The 22561-nt window shown below is 36.1% G+C and overlaps 1 protein-coding gene across 4 annotated transcripts in view; it reads left to right on the forward strand.

Moving 5' to 3' along the window:
- ZNF496 (zinc finger protein 496) overlaps window positions 1-18889 on the forward strand; it is a 34095-nt gene extending 15206 nt beyond the window's left edge. For 2 of the 4 annotated variants that reach the window (XM_074225244.1, XM_074225245.1), the window contains exons 4-8: window positions 2920-2958; window positions 3862-3947; window positions 5687-5819; window positions 6396-6545; window positions 15371-18889. In XM_074225244.1, coding sequence (XP_074081345.1) covers window positions 2920-2958; window positions 3862-3947; window positions 5687-5819; window positions 6396-6545; window positions 15371-16158 — 1196 coding nt within the window. In that variant the 3' untranslated portion in view covers window positions 16159-18889. The remainder of the gene's footprint in view (window positions 1-2919; window positions 2959-3861; window positions 3948-5686; window positions 5820-6395; window positions 6546-15370) is intronic. The other 2 variants (XM_074225247.1, XM_074225246.1) reach the window with 2 other exon arrangements.
- The last annotated feature ends 3672 nt before the right edge of the window (window positions 18890-22561 follow it).

Consider the following 22561-nt stretch of genomic DNA (forward strand, 5'->3'; position numbering starts at 1 on the left):
GCAACCTATCTTTGTTGTTTCCTCTTGTGCTACTGTACTTTGTTACTTTCCCATAAAATCTTCTAAAGGAGAGTCCTTGCTAGGAGTTTTCCTTAAGATATTTTGATGTTGCTTAGATACTAAAAGAGCACATTGGATCTGTTTGAATAGTCCTTTGCTCTTGCCACATGACTTGCCCACTTCTGATCAGACATTTTACTGTTGACATCCTTTATGCTACTTTTACATAATCCTCTTTTTAAATTTATTTATTTATTTATTTATTTTTGAATTTTGCAATTTCCCCCATCTTGCTTCCCTCCCCATCCCCCCACAGAAGGCAATCTGTTAGTCTTTACATTGTTTCCATTTTGCATAATCCTTAATTGACACTTTGTTATAGCCTTTTCATTCCTCACTCTGACGTTCTGTAGCTCTTTTGATGACCGTGACATTTTAATCATTTAAAGCCCATACACTATGATACTCCAGAAGAATACTATTAAATCGATGGGCCATTGTTTCTGGTAGAAGCTTGTAGTCTTTAAAAGCATTTCCTACAGGGCGGCTAGGTGATGTAGTGGATAAAGCACCCTGGAGTCAGGAGTACTTGGGTTCAAATCCGGGCTCAGACACTTAATAATTACCTAGCTGTGTGGCCTTGGGCCAGCCACTTAACCCCGTTTGCCTTGCAAAACCTAAAAAAAAATAAAATAAAATAAAAGCAGTTCTTAATTTCTGAAAGGCAGTCAAGTTCATTTTTCTGTTTGGTGTTGATTGTTTGGTTTCTATTAAAATATATGTATAGATAAATATTTTAAAAAATCATCCAACCGTTTCTCCCTTGGAGTTGTGCTACACTGATCATTTGTTGGTGCAAAACCCAAGAAGAGTCCTGTCTTTTCATAGATTAAAAATCTAAAAAGGTAACACCTCAATGAAGGGTTATAGAGAAATACAGTATTCCTTTCACATTTCAGGCTGTTACTTTGTTATTTATGAACTTAGAGAAGTTCCTTTTTATCTAGAATAAAATATAAACACCTCAACCTAGCATTTAATACATTCTGCAGTCTGATGGGAACTTACTTTTTCATGCATTTTTCACATTCCTCCTCTTCATGAATTCTTTCTTTAGGCAAATTAGCTTGCTAGTTGTTCCCCAAATTCAGCATTTCTTGCTTCTCTCCATTTGCATAAGCTTTTACTTATGTTTAGAATAATAATAATAACAATAATCATAATAGTAGCATATTTATATAGTAATTTAAATGTTATTCTCAAAAAATTCTGTGAAATGGATATGATTATTATATCATTTTACAGAAGAGAAAATGGGAGTCACAAAAAGACTTTAAGTGACTTGCACAAGATGACATAGCTAGGAAGTATCTGAAGAAAGATTTGAATCAGGTCTTCCTGACTCCAGACTCAGCAGTCTATCTACTGTATCACATCCTTTCTCCTGGGAATTCATTGCTCTCTTAGTGCCACCTCTCTGAATTATCTTCTCTAAAGATTCTGTTTTGGTGTCAATTCCTCCATGAAATTTTCTTGAATACACTATTATTTGCTAGTGCCCTTTTTATCCCCTTAAATTATTTTATTATGTATGTGATATACATACCACTGTTTCCCTCTCTCCCAACAATATAATATGGTAGCAACTAGTGTAAGATGTTAAAATAAATGTTGTTTTATTGATAGTACTGCAGTTAATGGCAGAGTTAGGAATAGATTTCCAGATATTCTAGTTTATTGTTCATTTTCTCATACATCAAACATTTTTATAGAATTTCCTTTTAAATTCACAAGTCCAGGTGGGCACAGGAGAACAGAAACAAGACTTTAAGTCAAATGTTAATTCCTTAATAATTATCAGATATTTTGGAGATAACCTCAGAGGCCATATAGTTCAGCCCTCCCATTTTAGAGATGAGAACATTGAGCCTCAGAGAGTTTAAGTGACTTACTCAAGGCCACAATATTGTTAAACATCAGAAGTGGGATTTGAACTCAAATCATTTGACTCCAGAGCTGAAGGGAGGTTAGTGCTTTTCTTTCTATACCAAATAGTACCTGTTTTAACAAAAATTAATTATGACTGAGAGAAGTATGAAAAAAAACACTTGAAACACAAGAACTCTTCCCTTTCTTTTGGCTCCCATATTCAGTCATTTGCCAAATTCCCTCAATTATATCTGTATCTGTCCCTCTTTGTACTGCCACTATCATTTTGGTTGGAGCCCTCATCATTTAGCAACTGTATATTATAATGACTTAACAGTTCTCATTGCCACCACTTTTTCCTTCTTACATTCTTTCCCACACCCTTCTTTTAAAATAAGCTTAATCATACCATTCCCCTGCCTAAAAGTATGATTTCCATTTTCCTACCAACCACAGTAGGAGCTACTTTATCAAGGCACAACACAATCTGGTTTCAATTTACTTCTCTAGCATTTTGTCACATTATTCCCTGAATAAAGTTTACAAATCAAACAGAAAGCATTGACCTTTCATTAAAAGATTGTTTGAATTCTTCCTTTACTTCTCACTTACGTGACTTGGGCAAATCAGTTTTTCACTATGGATGTTGTTTTGTTATTTGTAAAATGAATGATTTGAACCTTTAAGATCTATTCCAGTTTTGAAGTTCTCTGAGTCTATAACTACTTAAGTTTTGGTACTTCCCTCTCTTAATTTCATTAATTGGTGCAGATTTCCTTTATATTTCTGTTTCTTTTCAAAGTGAAAGACCACCTTTCCCCATGTGTGTGTGTGTGTGTGTGTGTGTGTGTGTGTTTGTGTTTGTGCTATGTGTGTAATGTGTGAGGTTGGGGTGGGGAGATACTGAATTTAGAACATTGCATGTATCAAGACATTCTGAATGTGTTGGTTAATTATCTGAACTTTTCTTTTTTTTCTTCTTTGTTTAAGGGATGGCTCTCTGGGAGGAGGAGGGATATATTGGGAAAAGTAAGTGAAGTAAACAAAGTCCTTTTCCTCCTCTGATGCCCAGCTCAAGTGCTACTTGTCCCATGAAGCCTTCCCCCAGCTCAAAATGATCATTCATTTCCTGAGTTTCTCATGATTATTTGACCTTTCCTATGTATTTTAATATATTCTTATTTATAGTTACTTTTGTTCACTGCTCGTGTCCCTTTTGACCTGTACACTTTTTGAGTGCTGGGACCACATCATTTTTCATCTTTGCAGTCCTCAATGTCAGATATAGAATTCTGCCTATAATAAATGCAGCATGATTATGTATTGACTTGAACTGGGGCAGAACAGTAGTACAGTGCATTTCTATAGCACTTTGGACTTTAAAATGAACTCTCTTACAGTCCTGTAAGGCAGGTTTTGAATATTTAACTCTGCTTTATAGGTAGGGAAAGCAAGGCTTTGAAAAAGTGAATTACCCAGAGATTATGAAGCTATGAAATATTTGAAGGGAATTTGAATGCTGGTCTCTTAGCTTCTATTCCAGCACTCATTTCCTTATGAGTAGCTCCTTCAGTGGTATGAGAACAAGAATAAATTCTATATACTTAATTATTTTGCTAGGGTAAACCCTGATTGTCTCATTTTAATCATATTGCACTTGTTAACTCCTAGTTTAGGTAATTACCTGAGTATTCTCTTCTGAGATCCCTTCCAACTCTAGAATTATGGGATTGGTCCCCTGAAATTGTTATTGTTAGACTGTCCTCTCTCAACTTATCTTCATTTTCTGACCTGTATCTACAAGTAAAATGAATAGTGAAAAAGAGGGAGAAAAAAGATAATTTCAGCAGGAAAAGCAAAGGCACTTACCTATCTGATGATAAGCAACATTTTGTAGTATGTCATTCTGATTTGTTCTTTCTCTGATTTTAGTACCTTCCATTTCCCAAATTTCTATATTTCCTGAGGAAGGGAGCTCTGAAGACCAGGAAAAAGTGACCTCACTCCATCTGTCTCAGGTGAGTTACTATTGCTCTCTTCCTTAGGGAAATGCATCAATTTGGGAAGCAGGTCTTTGGTTTTTGCTGCTATGTGACCTTGGTCAAGTAACTTTGTATCTTTGGACCTCATCTTTAACTATAAAAAATAATTAGTTGAACTTGGAAGGTCATTCTAGCTTGGTCACAAGTATTGGAAAAATGTCCAAAATTATCAAGTTTAACTTGTCATCAGGACAAAAATTCTCTGTAACATCGAATGAGTGATCATCAGTCTCCAGAGATGGAGTTGTCATTAGTTTCACTTTAGGGTATCTCTAATTGTTATTGATTTTTCCTTCTCACTAAACTGAACTTTTCCTCTTGGTAAGTTGTTCTCATTATTCCTCATGTTTTTCTTTTAGGTAAAGCAGAACAAAATATAATTTTATCCATAATAAACCTTACAAATCTTTCAGGTCCCACCTTGGCAAATCTCCTTTGGATGTGCACCTGTTTGTATGTGATCTTCTTAAAGTATTGTACTTTGAATTGAACATACTATACCAAATGTAATGTGAAAAGAAGAGTCCAGTAAGATTGTAGCTTATTTATTCTGGACATTTTGCATTTATTAATATAACTTAGTCCTACATTGCTTTGCACTTAAAATTCCATTCTTCGCCTTATACTAAATTTGTGATATGGTAATGCCTTACTAATGCCTCTCTGCTCTAAGTGAAAGACCCTGGCCTTTTATCCCTTGCCTTCTGCTGCCCCTTCCTTACCCTCCATTCCAGACAAATAAGAAAATCACAATACCAAAATCCAGACACTTCCAATTATTTATTCTCAGCTTTTAGGAGACACCTATGGTCCTGGGGAAAGAACTAAGAGTTAATCTGTACTACTTAATAGCCAAGAGTTGTCTAGACTAAGTAACCAGCTTCCCCTAGTCTCCATTTACTATTAAAATGAATCTACTTCATAGGAATATTTTGATATCAATTATGGTAGAATAAAGATCATATATATCAAGGCTTATAGGTGGCATAGTGGATACGAGTGCTGGGTGTGGAGTCAGGAAAACTTGAATTAAAATCTCACCTCAGATCAATACTTAGTTTAATAGTATGATCTTGGGCAAGTCATTTATTCTCAGTTTGCCTCAGTTTCTTCATCTTTAAAATGGGGATGATAATAATAGCACCTACCTCATAGAATTGTAAGAATCAAATGAGATGATATTTATAAAATGCTTAGAGTTTTATCTAGCTCCTTGCATGCAATTGGCTCAAAGGTATATTACCATATATGTAAATGTTTATTCCCCTCCCCCCACTTCATGTGCAAAAAGTATGATAAGAAATAATTTTGACTGTATATTCTATAGATGCTTGTACTAAATAAATTATCTTGACTGGATTTTAGGCCACCTTTGCTTTAGTTTCTGACTCCACTGGGATTCCTAGACAGTTCATCATGTATAGCTATCAATTGAGAGGGTACCAGGAAGGGTAAGACTACAGACAGTGGATAGCATCCTTCATTCTGTTTTCTCTCAGGTTTCTTCTGTTAAACATTCATGAAGAATAAAGTTAGGATTTTAGAATCTTGTTGCTTAAAGATTGATCCAGTGTCAGAGATAAAAGTATCTTCTTCACCTAGTACATGTATGATATTTGGGCACCTTTGCTTTTAGCACTAATTCTCCTTGGGTCTGACATCTGTCAACATCTTTGGACTTATGGGTCCTGAGTAGTTGTTTCATCTTGTTTCAGAACCATGTGACTCAGCTCAAGGATGTGATCCTGTGTTTCTCTGAGGAAGAGTGGTCTCTTCTGGACCCTGCTCAGACTGGCTTCTATGGAGAATTCATCATAGAGGAGGACTATGGAGTCTCTCTCCCCATGAGTAAGGGTTCCACACCCTCCTGGCCTGGGATGAATAATCTAAGGAGCTTTGGGAGTAAATGGCTACTCCTCTCTAGCTTCCCTTTTCCTCCCCATGATGCCTAAGTCATTTGTTCATGGTTGACTCTACAAATAGTTGCTAACTACCTCAATATCTTCCCAAACTGCAGTCAAGTTTAGGATCATAGACATAACTACCTGTTTTTGCTGTTATGGTGAAAAAGAATATACTTGGTTTCTTTTGTGACTAGTAGTTTTATCTAGTCCATTTCTTTACAGTCATAGTCTTATTCCTTTTTTTTTGATAGATACAAGTACTGGGATTAAGAGGGAAATATCCTAAGCTCTTCTCTCTTTTCAGCTCCAAATTGGTACCCATCTCTACTTCCCTACTCCCCAGGAATGGGTATCTGCTAGTGCCCCATTATGTTTTTCCTTCTACCTTTCCTCTTGTCCTCACTGGGGAATTAGGTAAACTATCCCACTGACTTTAAACTGGGTATAACATTGTTTAGGCTGCTGCCTCTAAGTAGGTTGCTGGACAAATAGATATCCCCTCCCTTCTTCTCCTTAATAGACTATCCAGGTCCCCAGCCAGTCCCAGAGAGAATAAATGAATTACCCAAGGTCATGCAACTACCAGATTCCCGGGTAGAAGAGGATGAGCCATGTGTCCCGGAATTCCAGGGCCCCCAGGATAAGGAGATCCCCAAAACTACTTGTACAGGTGAGGAATGAGGTAGTAACTAGAGTGTAGTGCTTTCTAATGAAGAGTGAGTACAACTCAGGAGCACTTTGTTTAGGATATTCCTTCTCATCTCTACCCCATCCTTGCTCCAAAGGTTTTCTAATTTGGGACTACTAATTACTTTATTTGATGTTGCTGGACTTGATGCTTCAGGTTCCTTCCTTATCATCCTTGTTTTGTCAAGGATTTATAATAGGAAGAATATGGGGTTTTAGATATGCTGAGTAGAGTGCACACATTTTCAGTATTGGAAAATTGGGGGCTTTCTAGAAAAATTCCTTATTCTGTTTCCCCATTATTTTTGATCTACCCCAAATCTGAGATGCTTGTCCCACACCTACTAGTAAAGATGGATGTGTCATTTTCCATCCACATTCCTTCACCTGGATAGCCTTATGAATTTATGAGATAATTGGCTGGATCACATCTGCAGTCTCTGGCCATTGAATGGAACACAAAGCATATTCCCCTTTTTGAGGAGTTCTGTCCAATTAGTTCCATGTTGCTCTGACTACTACAACACATATCCACCTTTTTTAATCTTTGACTACTGTATCTTATATTGTTTGAGATATGATGGACTTGCAGATACTCCTTTTTTCCTTTCTCTTAGCTTACTAATCAGGTTTCATTCAAGCAAAAAAACATTTATTAAATGTTCCAGGAATTTTACTTGGAAATACAAGTATAAAAGTGAAAATGTACTTGTCCTGAAGTATCTTACTTTTGATTAGAGGATTACAACATATATTGGAAAATAATAGCAAGGGAAAGTCCAGTCAGCCATAGGGCAATATTTTGCTTTGTACTTTCCTATCATAATGGTTCATATTGATTTGATTATTTTTCCCTCAGCAATAGGTAAAAATCAGAAAGGGTCGGCGGGGGGGGGAAATCTATAAATGGATAGACCAGATTCAGCATGATCCTATGGGTCAGTTAAATTTAGAGGACTTAAGTAGGGATTCACCCAGCTATCTTCCAATACCAGTTGCTTGATCTGCTGAGTAGCCATTTTGATATAAAAGAAAAATTTAGATGTATATCAAAAAAATTCAATGACTTCTTAGAGGAGGTCTCCCAAAATGCCTATGTAGTTGAAGAATGAGGTGAAGGCAGATTGGAAAATAGAATTCAAGGCCTTTTTGAACTTCTCTAGGTTGGAACTCTGAGCTGTTATGATCCTGTCCTGTGAAGAAATGTCTCTTCTAGTTTCCTTTTACCTTTTCTGAATCATATTCAGTTAAATTCAGGTCAACAAACTTAAATTGTTGATTGGGACTCTCGGATCTTGGGCTTACAACATAGAAGTTTATGCCATTTACAAAGTAATTGACATTTTAATTACATTTTAGGGTTTGCACTTAGATGTACATTTATTAGCTCATTCAAACCACATTAAAAATCCTGTGGATTTTATATTTTATATTTGAAGAATGGAAATTTGAGGATGTTAAACATGGTTAAGCAACTTTATATATTAAAGGTGGAATTTGAACCAGATCTTCCTGTTTCCAATTTCACATACTACATTATCCCTCACTATACATAATTATAACATAAAATGAAATATTCTTATGTCATTCTGGCTGTTACTGTTACATTTAAGTTCTCATTACCTTTGGCAATTCTCTTAAGATCAAGTGTTAGAGAATAATTGACGAATTGCATAAACATAGGAATTTTCCTCTCCAGGAAATCACCTAAGAAATCATAGATTCAGATTAAATATATGAAAGAAGTACCCTTAAAGTTCTATATGAAGACCAGGAAAAAGAAAGACATTTCTTACTGTGGAATCAAGGAAGGTTTCATGAAAAGATGATAATTAAATTGACTTCTTACAGAAACACTAGGGATTCATCAAGCAGAGAGAGGACTAAATATAATGAAGTAAGATGATTAGAAGAATACTTGATGAATGGGGGATAGTAGATAGTTTCACTTTTTTGTTTTGTTTGTTTTCTTTCTAATATTTTATGTATTTGTTTTTCTAACTACATACAATGGTATTTTTTTACCAATCTTTTTTTTTTGCAAGGCAATGGGGTTAAGTGGCTTGCCCAAGGCCCCACAGTTAGGTAATTATTTAAGTGTCCAAGGCCAGATTTTACTATTGACTCCAGGGCTGGTGCTTTATCCACTGCGCCACCTAGCTGTCCCACCAATCATTTTTTTGCAAGGTTTTGAGTTTTACATTTTTCTTTCTCCCTTTCCTTCCCCCCCGCCCCCCACAAAGCAATCTGAAATAGGCTCTACATTTATAACTAGATGGTTTCATTTTATTAGAACACAAGAGTATTTAGGTATTTGATAGGGAACATTGTTGAAGAAGGCTTAATAGTTAGAATGGTACCAGGTTTTTTGAATGCCAGTCTATAGCGTTAAACAATCTTCAGTAAGCAATATGAAACTAATGAGAAAGGTATTTCAGTTCTTATGTAAAGGTCCATGATAAAAGGTTAAATTGAATAGTGAGAAAAGGGTACTTGGATGCTTTTTGTCTTTACATCACAATTATTTCACACACATACAAATACAATTTTTCAAGAATTTTTGATCATGAAATGAAATTGAAAGGAGGATATTGTAGCCCAAATGGAAGAAGAAGCAAAAATGTTTTCAAAATGAGAGTGGTTAGGAGGAAAATGAGTAGACTTTTTGGGAAAAATCCTATGAAGACAGAGATTAAAAAGTATGTGAGACAAGGGAGGATAAGAGAAGGTTGGGTAAGGGAACAAGTGGATGTGCTGAGAAGTTCTGGAATATGAACAAGACAATATGGAACACTAGGGTTTTCACACTGAAGTAGGAGAGAGGCTAAAAAGTGGTGGTCTTGAGGACAAAGGAAAAATAGACATTGTATAAAGTAAAATAGGATATTAATAAGGGTTGAACAAAGAGATTCCAGAGTTGCATGTCAACAAAGTTTACATGACTTTTCCCAAGGTGTTTACTAAAGCAATATGGCAATAAAAAGTAAGAGTGAAGAAAATGAATGTTAGGGATTACCAAGAGCTGAGGAGAGAAAAGAGGCAATGGGGAAAAGTATAAGTATAAGACATCCTGGAGAGGGAGTTCATGTATCATTGAATTTGTTGATTGTAGCACAGCGCAATGCTTGGCATATTGCAAGTGCTTAATAAAAATTTGTTAATGTGTGTTAGACAGGGATGGACAGGTAGTTGTGGCAGAATTTCAAAGTTCAGTGTCTTACAGTTGTGGTAAAATTTAAGGTGTACACTTATACAAGTTTAGTAGGTACAAAATATCCATGACTCTCCTTAGTATTATAAGTGCTTATTTATTGAATTTTTAAATATTAAAACACATAATGTAAAGTGGGTATGGGTGTGAGTGTGAGAGAGAGTTGATGTTCAATTTTCTATAGGTAGTTATTCAGACATAGATTTACAATCCCTTTCTGGGCTTTTCCCTCCCCCCTCCCCCCAGTCACCTCCCCAGCTAGATGACCTAATAACTTCATCTTTAATTCTTAAAAATTCTTCTAGATCTGAAATTCTATGATATAAATGGATAATGTAATGCTCAGTCAATAGAATTCATGTTTATTCTTATTTTCCATTTAAAAATAACACATTAGGGAGCAGCTAGGTGGCACAGTGGATAGAATACCGGCCCTAGAGTCAGGAGTGCTTGAGTTCAAATCCGGCCTCAAACACTTAATAATTACCTGGCTGTGTGGCCTTGGGCAAGCCACTTAAGCTCATTTGCCTTGCAAATACCTAAAAAAAAACCCAACCCCCCCCAAAATAACACATTAGCCCAACTCATGAAGATAGTAAGAGGCAGTGAATGAGAATGCAATGATTTGTTTGAAATCCCCTTTGGAGAGTCTCTTACAAAGTCAAGATCACCTACCCTGTGAAATATGAGAGAATCTTATTGAAGGTTTTTTTAAATTGATTTCAAATTCTATAACACTCCTACCCCAGAGAGCTAGTGTGTGTATATACAAAGAGACTTTCAAATATCTTAATAAAAGCACTATAACACTTTCATTTTAAAAATAAATTTTGTGTCAGTCTTTTGATTGTTGTCAGTATAGGGAATTCCCAACACTAAAGCAGTTATTCTGCATCTCATAAGCCTGGAAATGCCTGGAGCACTGAGAACTTGTCATTTGCCAAGGTTCACATGACCAGCATGTGTCAGAAGTATAATTTAAACTTGGGTTCTTTTAACTCCTACTATACCAAGCTCCCTCTGTATTGAAAAAACAAAATATCCTTATGTCATACACTCAAATATTGGAAGAAGCAAAAATCTAACCTATTAATCACTTTCATAGACACTGAATGTAACTGTTTATTTCTGGTTCTCTAAATATTTGTTTATATATTTTTTTATCCCAGTTATCTGCTGTTACAGGTCCTTTTCATTACTTCTAGGTTATAATTATACAAACTCAGAGCATTAAGCTGATTATTTCTCCTGCAATCCAGAACTCTTAGGCTTTAGTTTATTCTTTTGACTTTGTGATTCTGAAATAATATTTAAAGGGAAAGCACATGTTATTTTCAGAGCTAGAATGGCCTCTAGAAGTCATCTAGGTTAATCTTAGCATTTTTCTGGGAAGTCATCCAGAGCAATATAGCTATCTATTGATTTACCCTTTCTGGAGTCAATGATAGTGGTTTTGAATTACAGATAAAGTAGTTTAATATGGCTATGTGAAGGGTTTGGGAAGGGTAACATGGTATCCAGGTAGAAAATGACTAAGGTGATGATGAGGACATGTGGCTCCTTGGTCAGTTCTCTAGAATTCTACTCAGTAAGGACAGGGACATAGTCATATCTATAATTTGAGAAAGATATCTTTGGCAACTGTTTAAAGGATGTAGTGGTGGGAGATAGTCAAGAAAACAGGAAGACCAAATAGGAGTCTGATGTAGTGATCTAGTTAAGAGGCAATCAAGGTCTGTACTAGAATGGTAGCTAAGTGATAGAAAGAATACGACAGATACTATATATTTGGATATGTAAGATAAGACAGAATGAAGAGTCAAATCTGATGGTGAGTTTATGAATTTTGAAAACTGAAAGTATGATGATATTCTCAGTGGGATAGGAGTAGGAGGGAGAAGGAAGAAGGGAGTTTTGTGAGAAAGATAAGCTGTTTTGGGAAGGTTAAATTGGAGATATCTATGGTATATAGTAGAAGATATCCAACAGACAATTGATGATGTAAGAATGATGCTCAAGTGAAGGACAAAGGCTGAATATTTAGACAAAGAAGTCATCTATTTACAGAAGGTTATTAAACCCATGGGAGCTGATGAGATCAGTAAGTGAGAAAGTGTGAAGAGAGGACAGCCAAGGACCAGCAAAGGAGGATATGAAGCAGTAAGAGAGGTAGGATGAGAAATAAGTGATAGCCAAATGATGACAAAACTCTTAGAGACAAAAGAATATCCAAGAAAAGTGGATGGTCAGCAGTGTCAGATCCTACAGAGAAGACGAAGGATAAGCTTTGAGAAAGCATCATTACAACTACTCTGGGTAACTATGTCCCCAAAGTTGCTAACTTGTATTACAAAATTGTAACACTCTGACTCAGGTATATCACTAATTGATATCAAATACAGAGGAAAGATAGATATCAAAATGTAGAGGGTCTATTAAAAACATTTATAGCAGTTCTTCATGATGTCAAATAAAAACTGGAAACTAAGGGAATAGTTTTTGGAGATAGTTGAACAAATTATGGGATATGAATGTAATGAAACTGTACTCTTAAGAAATGATGAAAGAACCAGTTTCAGAAAACTTAAGATTTGTATGAGCTGATACAGAATGAAGTGAGCAGATCCAGAAAATTAATAAAATAATAATACTGTAAAAATTAACTATTTTGAAAACTTAAATTCAGCTATCAACTGTGATTCCAGAAGATTAATGTTGAAGTGATAGGAGTGATGGACTAATATTTAGAATGAAACATGATTTGGCATATGACAAATATGGAAATTTGTTTTCTTCCTCCCCTTCCATCCCTCCTTCTCTTTCACCCACATCCCCCAATGAGGGGCAGGGTGTGTGAGAGAGAAAAAAATAAATGCTTTCTAGTTTAAAAATAAATTATTGATTGACTATTTGGATCAAAAGACAGATTACAAAAGGGTGAGTAGAGATGAAGATAAGGCCAGTGAATATAGATACAACCTTTCCTAAGTTTAAATTCTTTTTCATTGGATTTTTTCAAATGTCAGACAAATACATTTTCATTTGCCATTGCTAGGAGATTGCTACTTGATAAGTACTCCATCTCCAATCTAGAGTCCATCATTCCTATATTTTAATTCTTGGTGTAGACTTTAAAATTCCATTTCCTGTTATCTTTTTAAATTGTTTACTGGCCAAATCTTTATTTCTTCTGAGGTTCTTGCCTTTAATCAACAGCAATGATGAAAATGCTACCTGTTGCTCTAAATCTTCAGTTTCTATTCCAAGTCTTCATAATCTTTAGCAATACTATTTAGATTACTTGTGACTGTATTATTTCTTTCTATATGGAATCAGCTGAAGCAGGTAGTCCTTGTGGAAAATATTTGCAGTCAGCTTGACAGTTATTAAAGCACTTTTATGTCAGGAATCCTTAGGTTGGATTTTGGAGCATCTCTAAAATTGCAATAATTTTTTATAATGGTCAGTGTTTTCTCTGATTTCTTATCTCTACATCTCCTGACTGGAGGCTTTGTGTTAGCACTTGGATCTGCCCCTTGCTGTGTTTTTGAATGAAATTATAGGCTCTTCTCATTCTTTACTAATTTCAATTAGGTTTCTGTACTTTTACCTCCTGGAGTTAAGTCAGATGAATGAATCTTTGAGATTCAGAGCATGCATCTTCATAACCCTCTTTGCCATCTTACATCAGAGTATTAGAGATTTTGGAACTTTGGATTATTCTTTTCTGAGCATCACTATGTCTTTTGTATTTGGCTTAGTGGAAACTCTGGGTTTCTGATCACCCTGAGGCTTTCCCATGGGATCTCTCTACCCTTGCTGCTCCTGAACACTGAACTTTTCTGGCTCTATTACATCTTTGGTGACCATGAATGCTGCCAGCTTTTACCTGAACTTGGACACTGACTCTGTTGGTGGTGGAATTCTAGCTGACTTTTATGCTGATCTGGGATGCAAATCCAATAGAGTATCTTGATCATTATTTGACCTGGTACTATTTTTGGATTTTTGCTAGTTAGTTGTTGGGGAACTGATTTGGCTTTCTCTATTCAGGCAGCCATCTTGCCTAGAAGTATACTTATTTATGTTAATAATTGATTCTTAAGATTGACTAAGGGGGGCGGCTAGGTGGCGCAGTGGATAGAGTACCGGCCCTGGAGTCAGGAGTACCTGAGTTCAAATCCAGCCTCAGACACTTAATAATTACCTAGCTGTGTGGCCTTGGGCAAGCCACTTAACCCCATTGCTTTGCAAAAAAAGAAAAAAAAAGATTGACTAAGGGACTTTATTTCAAGGAATCAAATTTTAAAGGTGGCTTTATTACAGAATGTTTTACAGATATAATGTAATACACAATGTATTGTAGAAATTATTGACTCAACTTTATCTGCCTCTAGATATTCTTACTATATATGTCATTAACAAAATTTAGAAATAATAGAAAGGGAAGAGGTCTCATTCAAAATTACTACAAAATGCATAAACTTTCAAAAAAAATTAAAAACCCCCAAATAGGAAAAGGATATAGATTCTTACTCTTTGCATCATTTCCATAGCATTGTAGAGTTGAGGGAAAGAATGTCTTAGAAACTGTCTAGTTTAACCTCTTCATTTTTTTTTAGATTTTTGCAAGGCAAACAGGGTTAAGTGGCTTGCCCAAGGCCACACAGCTAGGTAATTATTAAGTTTCTGAGACTGGATTTGAACCCAGGTACTCCTGACTCCAAGGCCGGTGCTTCATCCACTACGCCACCTAGCCACCCCTAACCTCTTCATTTTACAGATGATAAAATTGAGTACCAAGATTTATGTAACTAATAAGTACCAAATAATTTAGCTAGTTAAAACTCAGACTATATTGGGGCGGCTAGGTGGCACAGTGGATAGAGCACTGGCCCTGGAGTCAGGAGTACCTGAGTTCAATTACGGCCTCAGACATTTAATAATTACCTAGCTGTGTGGCCTTGGGCAAGCTACTTAACCCCACTGCCTTGCAAAAACCTAAAAAAAGAAAAAAAGGAAAAAACTCAGACTATTCTATAGGTTTTCTAATCTCTATTTTTTTTCACTATACCATTTTAAAGTTATCAAAATAAAACATGAATAAAAAATCATAAACTTAATCATGATAAACATAACTGACATTTACATAGCACAACACATTCATATACATCATTTCAGTGGACCTCCATGACAATCTTGTGAATATTATAATAGCATAAGTATTATTACTATCTCCATTTTACAAATGAGAAAATAGATCCAGAGTGGATAAATGATTAGTTTAGTGGTTACATAGCCAGTGGGTGTAAGAGATAGATAGGCTACTATCACATATAGCATATTTTTTTCCCCTGGTACTATAAGTGGACCATTTTTAGGTCCTGATTACTATAAGAATCAACTATTACGCATAAAGCATAGACACAGAGATATAGAAATGGAGTTAGGGATCTGTTGAGAGCAGAAGAGAGGAGAATCAAGTTAAAAAGTTACTCCTGTGCTGGGGAATCGCCAAGTGCCAAGACAATTGTGTCAATTAATATACTATTATGGTTTGTTTCATCATGGTCTGGATTCTTATTTTCCTTTTTCAGGAGATAGCAACATGAACAAGAAGGAGATGCCGCAGCACAAAAGTCTAGGAGAGGAAGTTTCCATTGAAATTGTATTATCCAGTTCTGGAGATGAGGATCCCAAACAGAGTCAGTCCTGCAGAGAAGATCTTCCAGCCTCCAAGCGGAGAAGACGCAACCCTTCCCTACTGCACAAAAATAACATGAGTGACTTCAGAGATGCTGTCCACACTCAGGTTGAGACAGCATCAAGGAAACCTTACACATGCCCTGAGTGTGGGAAGAACTTCCGCTGGAGGGCAAACTTCATCAGGCATCTCAAGAGTCGCAAGGAAGAGAAGAAAGTTCATGAGTGTCCTATCTGCCGGGAAACATTCACTGAGAGTGAGGATCTCAAAGAACACCGGGAGACTCATGAATCTAAGAAGCCCTATATATGTGGTGAGTGTGGGAAAAGTTTCCGCCTCAGTTCCCATCTTGTCTCCCACAGCAGAATGCATAGCCAGGAAAAAGGGGCTGAACTAAGCAAGAAGGAACAGCAACAGTCATCATCTTCATCTAGTCCCTCAGAAGAAATTACAAATCCTAGCACCTTATTTGGAGAGAAGAATGAACAAACACATAAGTGTTTTTGTGGAAAAGCCTTTGAGCAACATGACCTCCTGATTCAACACAGCAGCATTCACACAAAAGATAAGTCCCTTAAATGTCGGTACTGTGTCAAAAGTTTCTTTCATAAGCATGATCTCATTCGACATCAACGAGTACATATGAAGAGACGCTCTAAGCAAGCTCTGAACTCATACTAAATTCCTTTTTACCTTAATATGCTGGGAACTTTAGAAAAAAGCCTTATGTCACTAAGTCACTGTGATCTCACCATTGTGACTTTGTTAACAACTGTTACTGAATTGTGCCACTTTGTATGCTGAGTCTCACATCAACACTGACTTATTTCATTTCTGTTCATTCATACACACATACACACACAGAGACCATATAATTATTATTCCTTTACTCTGCAACATTGTCCATAAAGCAATACAGTATAAAATAGACATACAAAAATGAGTAATGCAGTCAATTAGCTTCTCTCCTTGCTCCCTTCCACCCACTGACAACTTGTTCATTCCTCCCCTACATCTCTTGCATTTTCATTTGGAAATATCCTACAGGTAAATTCAGATAACCTGGAGTAACATTTCTTTACTTCCCTTATGAGCTCTGTTCTGGCCTCTTAATCTCTTTAAATTTAAATCTTCCTTACTATACTTCTTTTTTGTCAGAAGGCTCCAGAACATGAGGTAATACCCATACCTGAATTTTCTCTAGTAGTCATAGCTAGAGGCTTTCCTGACAGAATCAACATAAAGCTCAAGTCTCCTAATCAAAGTGGAATAATTTTCACTAGACCCTCTTAGTATCCCTTGAAGCTCCCTTCCTCTCCAAAGCATGTCAAATAAGTCCCCATGCTAAACCACTAGACCCTATCAGGTCCTTGCTACTCTCTTCGCCTTTATTCCTCAGTGTCATCAGTACAAATGGTAGCCTCTCCTCCACAGACCCCAGTACTTACATGCATAAATTCAACCTGGCCCTACAACCTCTAAGCCCATTGTAGATTAGGAAAACATTTCATGTGTTTTGTTTTGTCTTCTCACTAGATGTATGCATTCTAAATTTCATGTGGCCAAGCTATTTTTAACTACTATTTCCATCCTGAATACATCTTTTCTACTGCTTTGCACATAAAAAGCATTCCTTGCTTGTTGATATTTTGCTTTAAAAAGCCAAATTTTAATATGGATAGGTTAACTTTTATCTCTCAAGAAAAAAGTAGTATTGAGGGGACATAGACAAGGTGCTCACCTTTAATGCAGAACCTTCTGGGTAAACTCATGGATTTGAACTAATGATCCAATTATAAAGCTAGGAAGCTGAGCACATAACTACCAATTCTGTAGTATTTGATGACCTTGGCAAGCCCAGGAACATTCAACTACATATATAAAAGTAATCAAGATTGGAAACTAGGACTCCAGATACTTTGGAACCCTAAGCCAAGAAATTCTTCCTCTTATAAATCTACATTTCTTTGTAGAGAAAAGTTCCATCCTTACTTGAGTGGCCAATGAAAGTAGTAGATAGTGCTCTTCTGAGGCGTGATGATGGGAGTAAGCACAAAGGAGGGTGAGTATGTGGGTATAAATTGATGTGTATAGCTTATTAAGCCACACCTAAAATAGTTTTCATGCTTTAGGAATGTTGGATAGACATGTTATTCTCAAGGGTACTATAAGGTTCAGAAGGTAGGAACCTGTTCTTGCCCCATATAATTTTCATAAACTAGGGGAAAAAATATACCTTTAGTGCAGGAGAAATCTAAGTATTTTTAAATGAATATAAGTTTGATTTTTTTAATCCAAAGAGAAAGATTTCTTTTTTTGGCAATTTTTATTAAGCTAAAGAAAGAAATTTAAAATTCATACTAGTAATTAAATGAATGAAATCAAACAGCATTGCCCTCACCTCAAATACAGTCCCTGATTTTTAAAAAAAAATAAGACCTTATGTAGACAATTGGAAAAGTAAAAGTAGCATGCCTTGGTTGTTGAAAGGATACACACACACTATTACCCAAATACCTGAATGCTCTCCCAAGGTACCATCATAAGGATACAGGGATTGAAATTCATGTTATCTCAGTCTGATTTTTTTAGAGTGTTCTTGAATACTATTTTCTGGTATTCCCAACCATTCCCCCTGCTCTGCAAGGAATTTCTTTTTCCATCAAGGAATATCTTCTCTGGGATAGGTCAAAGGTAAACAAGGTAAGACTGGGTACAGTATTTCCCCCTACTTAGAAAAGCAAAATGAGGATCAGGGAGCAACTTTACATATAATATTTCAACATTTATTGAAAGTTAAAATTTACTTACCTCCAAACTCCCATTTCCTTCCAGACTTTTATTGTTCTTGGAATTCTAAGCTCCATACAATGAGCTTCATACCTTCCAAGAACCTCTAAGTAATATAGGCTTTATTCCACTTCCAGGAATTAGTCTCCTTAACCCTTCCCAACTAGGAAGGAAAAAAATTGTCCCAAGGGACAGTTAAGAGTGACTTTGTCAGCAGTGGCTTTGATTTATGCAGTGGGCATAAGTGAAAACTGACTCTAATGGTGAAAACATTGTGATTTGTACTACACTTATTAAGAATTTCCTGAATTGCTTTATTTATAAAAGTACAGGGAAAAGTTTACTCCAGTCTAGTGAGAAATGCACAGGGTCTGGAATATTGGTTTCTGTTGGAAGTTCTGATATTGACTAGCTATGTGAACTTGGCTAAGTCACTTGCCTGTTTCATTTTCTGTGTATGTAGGCATTCTTGCTTTTATCAACTGGGACAAAATGAAGATACAAATGAAATTATAGATATTAAAGTATTTCAATAAATTAAACATGATTATGCAGTTTTTAGTATTTTAACTGAAATCTAGAATTAACTCCCCAATAAAGTTACATATCTTTTTTTCCCTTCTTCCCAGAGTGGACCGTTCAATTGAGTTAATATTCTGAAGTTGAGGGAGAAGGGTTGGGAGATCCATTTACCTCAAAAATATTAAGGATTGCAGATTTGTCCCTAGCTTTTTCAATGGACAGATGGTGGCATTTCAAAGCATTTAGAATTACTGTCTCAAAATTAAGCAGGTTATATGGATTATATTCAAAGAAGTAACCCTTCAACACAAATGAGTGACTGACTGCCTGGAGCCTATGAGGATCTGACCTTCATCATCCAGTGAATGGTTGGAAATTTCATTTTCAGGTAGGGGGAAGGGAGAGAACAGCACAACAGTGATATGCTCTGACTTCTACTTGTATCATATTTCATCTATCCTTATTTTAGTGCAAAGGACTACTTTTTCCCCTACTCTCAAGATTCCAAATAAACCAATTTTATTTTTTAGAAGGTTAACATAAACTATTTATAGTTGAATTTTGAGGGACAGGAAGGCACTAACAAGACCACCTAGAATTAGCATTGAAAATGATTCCCCTCAGGTCCAGCAAGCACACAGCACACAGATCAGACTCGAAAAGTTTATCCCAGGAGCTTTTCAGGGACTTGTTTGGAACCAGTTCTAGAAATATTTCTCTGTCTCCTATTCTGCCTGATCTTTTCTAGAAGCAAATTCTCTAATCATTCCCAGGAGAAGATAGTTGACATCAGTGGCATTATAGCACTTGTTAAGGTCTCTGACAATGTAGATGTATCCTCTCTTCTTCCAGCTAGAACAAAACAGGATGGAATAGTATGAGGACAATGAAGAATGTAGGGCATCCACTCTTCAACACAATGGACTTATCTTTCTTTATAAAATGAGGGTACTGGATGAAATAGATAAAGACATTGATCTAGTAAGTACTTCATAAGGACCAGAGTCCACTCCCATCCCCAAGAAACATGTATGCCAATAAGGGACAACAAATCTTTAAGGTTCCTTCTGGTGCAAACACTCTATTTTACAAGTGGTTTTTATTGATTATCATGTATCTTGTACATATACCAAAAAAAAAGGAATTGCTTTTGACTAGCTTTCAGAACTTAATTGCCATCTAAAAGAAAATAAATGAAGGATTTCATTGAGAAAGCTGCCTGACAGTTTTCCACATCTGCAAAGTCTGAAAGGGGTAAAAAAAGTTCATGACTTGTCAGAGTAATAGAACAGTGGGAAATTGTGGAATCTCCTTGAGCTTGTCAGTGAGAAGTGACATTTACTTGTCCTGAGTAGTTTTGATAAATCCTACTTGGATTTAAGGGGAAATAACTTTTCAGTTATTTCCATTTCTAAGATTCTGCACCTTTGCATGCCACCCAAAAAAGTCTACTACAGTGAATGGATCACTAAGACTTGATTAGCTTTAGGTGGAACAGGGGAGAAATAAGAGTGTAACCTACATCACTGCCACACTACGATAAAAATACTTGCCTACTCCCAATCTGATGTAGTTCAGCATGTGGAAGCAGAGTGGCTAGAGAGGGTCATTTATGCAATATTATTGACAATCCATAATCCTTTATTTTCACCTTGAACGCCATGCCCTACCTTCAAGACTTCATGGTTAAAATTTCTGCAGCAAACTTTAAATACCTGAAAGATTTAAGTCCATGAATTGTGACAGATTGAGAAGGAAGTGGAAGGACCCTCACCAAAGTAAAATAAAGCTAGTTGCAAGATCCCAGGATTTGCTCAAAACCTTGGGGTACCCCTAAGTGTCAGAATCAAGAAGGGGGTATACTCAGAGCAAAAAAAAAATTGAAAGCCATCTCAGAAGCACAGAAAAACTCCATGCAAAATACATGGTATCACATAAAACCTAACTGTGACTTCAGGCAAGTCACAACCCCATTGCCTTGCAAAAGACAAAGATCAAAAAAAAATCTAAGATAGAATCTAAGGATAATAGAGATCCCAGTCCAAGCAAATTATAACCAGACAACTATACTTGGTGAGGTCACTGGGATTGAATTTTGGGAAGTCTAAAGTTGGCTATATTCTTTTTGTTTTTAATTTTAAAGATTTTATTTATTTTGAGTTTTATAATTTTCCCCCTAATCTTAGTTCCCTCCCCCGACTCCCCACAGAAGGCAATTTGCCAATCTTTACATTGTTTCCATGGTATATATTGATCTAAATTGAATTTGATGAGAGAGAAATAATATCCTTAAGGAAGAAACATAAAGCATAAGAGATAGCAAGTTCAGACAATAAGATATCAGGGTTTTTTTCCCTAAATTAAAGTTAATAGTTCTTGGTCTTTGTTCAAACTCCATAGTTCTTTCTCTGGATGCAGATGGTATTCTCCATTGCAGACAGCCCCAAATTGTCCCTGATTTTTGCACTGATGGAATGAGCAAGTTCATCAAGGTTGATCATCATCCCCATGTTGCTGTTAGGATTTTTCTGTGTTCTGTGTTTTTCTGGTTCTGCTCTTCTCACTCAGCATCAATTCATGCAAATCCCTCCAGGCTTCCCTGAAACCTTCTGGTTTCAATAGAACAATAGTGTTCCATGATATACATATGCCACAATTTGCTAAGCCATTCCCCAATTGAAGGACATTTACTTGTTTTTAAAGTTGTCTATATTCTTAATAACATCAAAGGTATTTGTAAGGTAGACAAGCTGAGTAAAGAGCTCAACTAGTAGAAAATAAAGGCAGAATTCAAAGGGTGGTTCCCACTTTGATCAGGTTGAATAATAGAAGGACATATAACATCCTTTTACTAGAATAAATTGAGCATAATGTATAGATTATGCTATTAGCATAACTCAAAGGTTCTGAGCATTTTATATAGAAAAATAACATGCAATAATGAATCAAATATAAAATAAATATCAAATATAAATAAATATAAAAGATAAATGTTCAACTCCACCTCACACAATCACTGGTTGTGTGACTGGATAAATCACTTTTACTGCCCTTAGTTCTTTATCTGTATAATGATAGGTTTGGACCTGAAGCTCTCTAAAGAATCTTCCAGCTCTAGGGGCAGCTAGGTGGTGCAGTGGATAAAGCACTGGCCCTGGAGTCAGGAGTACCTGGGTTCAAATCTGGTCTCAGACACTTAATAATTAACCTAGCCATGTGGCCTTAGGCAAGCCACTCAACCTCATTTGCCTTGCAAAAAAAACCTAAAAAAAAAAAAGAATCTTCCAGCTCTAAGTGTATAATCCTATGACTATGCGGAAAAACATTGACCTTGGGAATCATTGAAAACCTGTCTTGATTCAGTCACTAGTAATATGACCTTGCATGGGTCACTATATATCTGTGTCTCATCTGTTACTTAACCCTATTGTCTTTCAGAGAGCTAGAGAAGGGGGGAAAAGAGGGAAAGAACTAAATTAGATAAAAGGAACTAATAAAACAACAAAGACAAGAGAAGTATTGAATTAGAAGGTGGCCTGTAGGGCACAAGAGTGAGGGGAAGATAGCTAAGGTGGAAATAGAGCCACTATAAATTAGATGGAGCTAATATAACTAAAGAGATATTGTGTTTATATCAGAAGATAGAAAAATTCTAAAATGGGGGAGAAGATTAGAGACAAATGGAGTGAAATATGAACCAAATTCCTAACTTTAAATATGAATGGATTAATTAATGTATATGGGGAATGTGAGGGAGGGGAAAAATCAACAC

Source organism: Macrotis lagotis, chromosome 2 (assembly GCF_037893015.1).
Source record: "Macrotis lagotis isolate mMagLag1 chromosome 2, bilby.v1.9.chrom.fasta, whole genome shotgun sequence".
NCBI classification, from domain to species: Eukaryota; Metazoa; Chordata; class Mammalia; order Peramelemorphia; family Peramelidae; genus Macrotis; species Macrotis lagotis.